The sequence below is a fragment of the Penaeus chinensis genome, chromosome 36 (assembly GCF_019202785.1).
Source record: "Penaeus chinensis breed Huanghai No. 1 chromosome 36, ASM1920278v2, whole genome shotgun sequence".
Classification (NCBI taxonomy): Eukaryota; Metazoa; Arthropoda; class Malacostraca; order Decapoda; family Penaeidae; genus Penaeus; species Penaeus chinensis.
This window is the reverse complement of record NC_061854.1, coordinates 21,519,385-21,521,884: the sequence shown is the minus strand read 5'-3', so window position 1 is coordinate 21,521,884 and position 2,500 is coordinate 21,519,385. Positions and strand designations below refer to the sequence as shown.

The 2,500-nt window shown below is 50.3% G+C and overlaps 1 protein-coding gene across 1 annotated transcript in view; it reads left to right on the top strand.

Annotated features, from left to right (window-relative positions):
• Positions 1-810, top strand: part of LOC125044858 (afadin-like) — a 146,307-nt gene extending 145,497 nt beyond the window's left edge. Inside the window, exons 22-23 of the mRNA XM_047641820.1 lie at positions 66-326; positions 598-810. Of these exons, the coding sequence (XP_047497776.1) occupies positions 66-326; positions 598-795 (459 nt within the window). The 3' untranslated portion in view covers positions 796-810. The remainder of the gene's footprint in view (positions 1-65; positions 327-597) is intronic.
• The last annotated feature ends 1,690 nt before the right edge of the window (positions 811-2,500 follow it).

Below are 2,500 nucleotides of genomic sequence, written 5' to 3'. Positions count from 1 at the left end.
ATATGATAATATAGTCTTTCACAAAACTGTGCGAGAAGTACTAATGATCCCCGTCTCGTTGACAGGTGGCAGAGAGCACCGCCGACGGCTTGGCAAGAGAGGACGGGCGCGAGGTGCGCCTGGAGGAGGAGATCGACCTGCAGCTGCCGTTCCTGCTGCCCGAGGACGGATACTCGTGCGACATCGTGCGCGGCGTGCCGTCGGGGCTGGCCGAGTTCCTGAACCCCCTCCAGCACGCGGGGCTCTGCCGCATGAATCCCCAGCCGTCCTCCTCGGGCTACTGGACCATCTACATGCATGACCAGGAGATGAGGCCGCCGCCGGGGGTACGTCAAGCGCTACTTATGGCACTGATTTAGATGGGCTCTTGGAATGATTTATATACTAGAAGATCGTCTCTTGTCTGCCTACTCTGTATATTTTAAATTTAATCTATCCAGTAGAACGCAGATTTACCAAATATATCACTTGCTATCATAGTCAGACTTCATACTCGTATATCCATTTGAAATGAAAAAAAGTGTTCATGGATGTCTAGATATATTTACCTATTGTTAATTTTGAAAGACACTCACAGATTCCTTATTTCCCGAACAGCCGCGAAGCCCGAGCGTGATGAGCAACCGTTCGCTGTCGATCCCGAGAGGCGAGCCCGAGATCCACGTGATTCAGCTCCACAAGTCCAACAACGGCATGGGCCTCTCCATCGTTGCTACCAAGGTCAGTACTCGGTTGGTGTTTACGTTGTGGGGGAGGACACTCTTTCCACTCGTGGCGTATCGTTTTGGGCTGTGAGTTGCAATTGAGGGGTTTAAAATGTGTAATGAAAAAGGGCGGTATATGGTACCAGTGTTCTCCATGGCATTGTTATATTTATATGCTTTGGCTCTTTTATTTTATCTCGACTTTCCATGTTAAAATAACTCGGAGAAGCATTAAATCGTCAACTTAAAAAGGAGATAATGTTAGTGAGATTCCCCCCAAAATTCCCCCACAACTTTTTACTCCTGTAAAGTTTAGATGAGTGTGGCGAGCTCCGTCATTTCGAGTTTGGGAAGTTGTCGACAGAAGGATTGAGGTCTTCATATTGTGTGCGAGATTGAGATAAAGCTCATGATCAGCCGGACTCCGAGCAGCGCTTTCACGTCTGAACAATTTATTCCTAGACTGAAATATACGAATGAATCTAGGGATAATCTGGGGTAATTGTTTTTCTAGGGATTTTTGAGTTTTCACTTATTACTTGGGCATTATATATGCTGTCGTTTAATATTGCCAGTCAATATATTACCCATAAAAAAGAGCAAGAAAAATATCGCCATCCGGACGAGATATTAACAAAGTGAAATGCAGAGCCGGCCCAAGGAGAGTTAGGGAGAGGTGCGAGTGCGGGCGTCAGCTGTGAAGGTGAATTTATAAGCGAGCGGGTGAGTCAGTGAGTGTTTGGCTTTTATTCGTTGGGACTGTTACGTATAAAACGGTGGCAAATGGAGACAAGGCCACGTTTACTAGGGAAAGAGGGAGGATAGATGGGTGGGGATGGAGGATGGGTGGATAGAGGTGGATGGAGGATGGGTGGGTAGGGGTGGACGGAGGATGGGTGGGTAGGGGTGGACGGAGGATGGGTGGGTAGGGGTGGACGGAGGATGGGTGGGTAGGGGTGGACGGAGGATGGGTGGGTAGGGATGGACGGAGGATGGGTGGGTAGGGGTGGACGGAGGATGGGTGGGTAGGGGTGGACGGAGGATGGGTGGGTAGGGGTGGACGGAGGATGGGTGGGTAGGGATGGACGGAGGATGGATGGATGATGGGTGGGTAGGGGTGGACGGAGGATGGGTGGGTAGGGATGGACGGAGGATGGATGGGTAGGGATGGACGGATGATGGGTGGGTAGGGGTGGACGGAGGATGGGTGGATAGGGGTGGACGGAGGATGGGTGGATAGGGGTGGACGGAGGATGGGTGGGTAGGGGTGGACGGAGGATGGGTGGGTAGGGGTGGACGGAGGATGGGTGGATAGGGGTGGACGGAGGATGGGTGGATAGGGGTGGACGGAGGATGGGTGGGTAGGGGTGGACGGAGGATGGGTGGGTAGGGGTGGACGGAGGATGGGTGGGTAGGGGTGGACGGAGGATGGGTGGGTAGAGGATAGGTGTAGGCAGTATAAGGTGAAGGGGCGGTCGACGCTGTGGATAGAGTTTTTCTTTTTTCTTTCAGATGCAGCAGTTAGTTCTTTGTTAGATACACTTCGGTCTGTCACGTTCGGGTTGGCTGGGCCGAGCTTCTGCGTTGGATGTGTCACGTTCACTCGTTCTCTCGTTCTCTCGCTTTCTTTCTCCGAGGAAAAAAATGTGAACCATTTTTTATTTCCACGATTTATGTTGTTTGTAATTCAGTCGATGAAAACTTCACGAAGGGTATTTCAAAGAGCTCTCAAAAGTGACTTGAGGAAAGAAATGAATAGTAGTTATTTTTATTCTCTCTATTTTACAATGATTTTT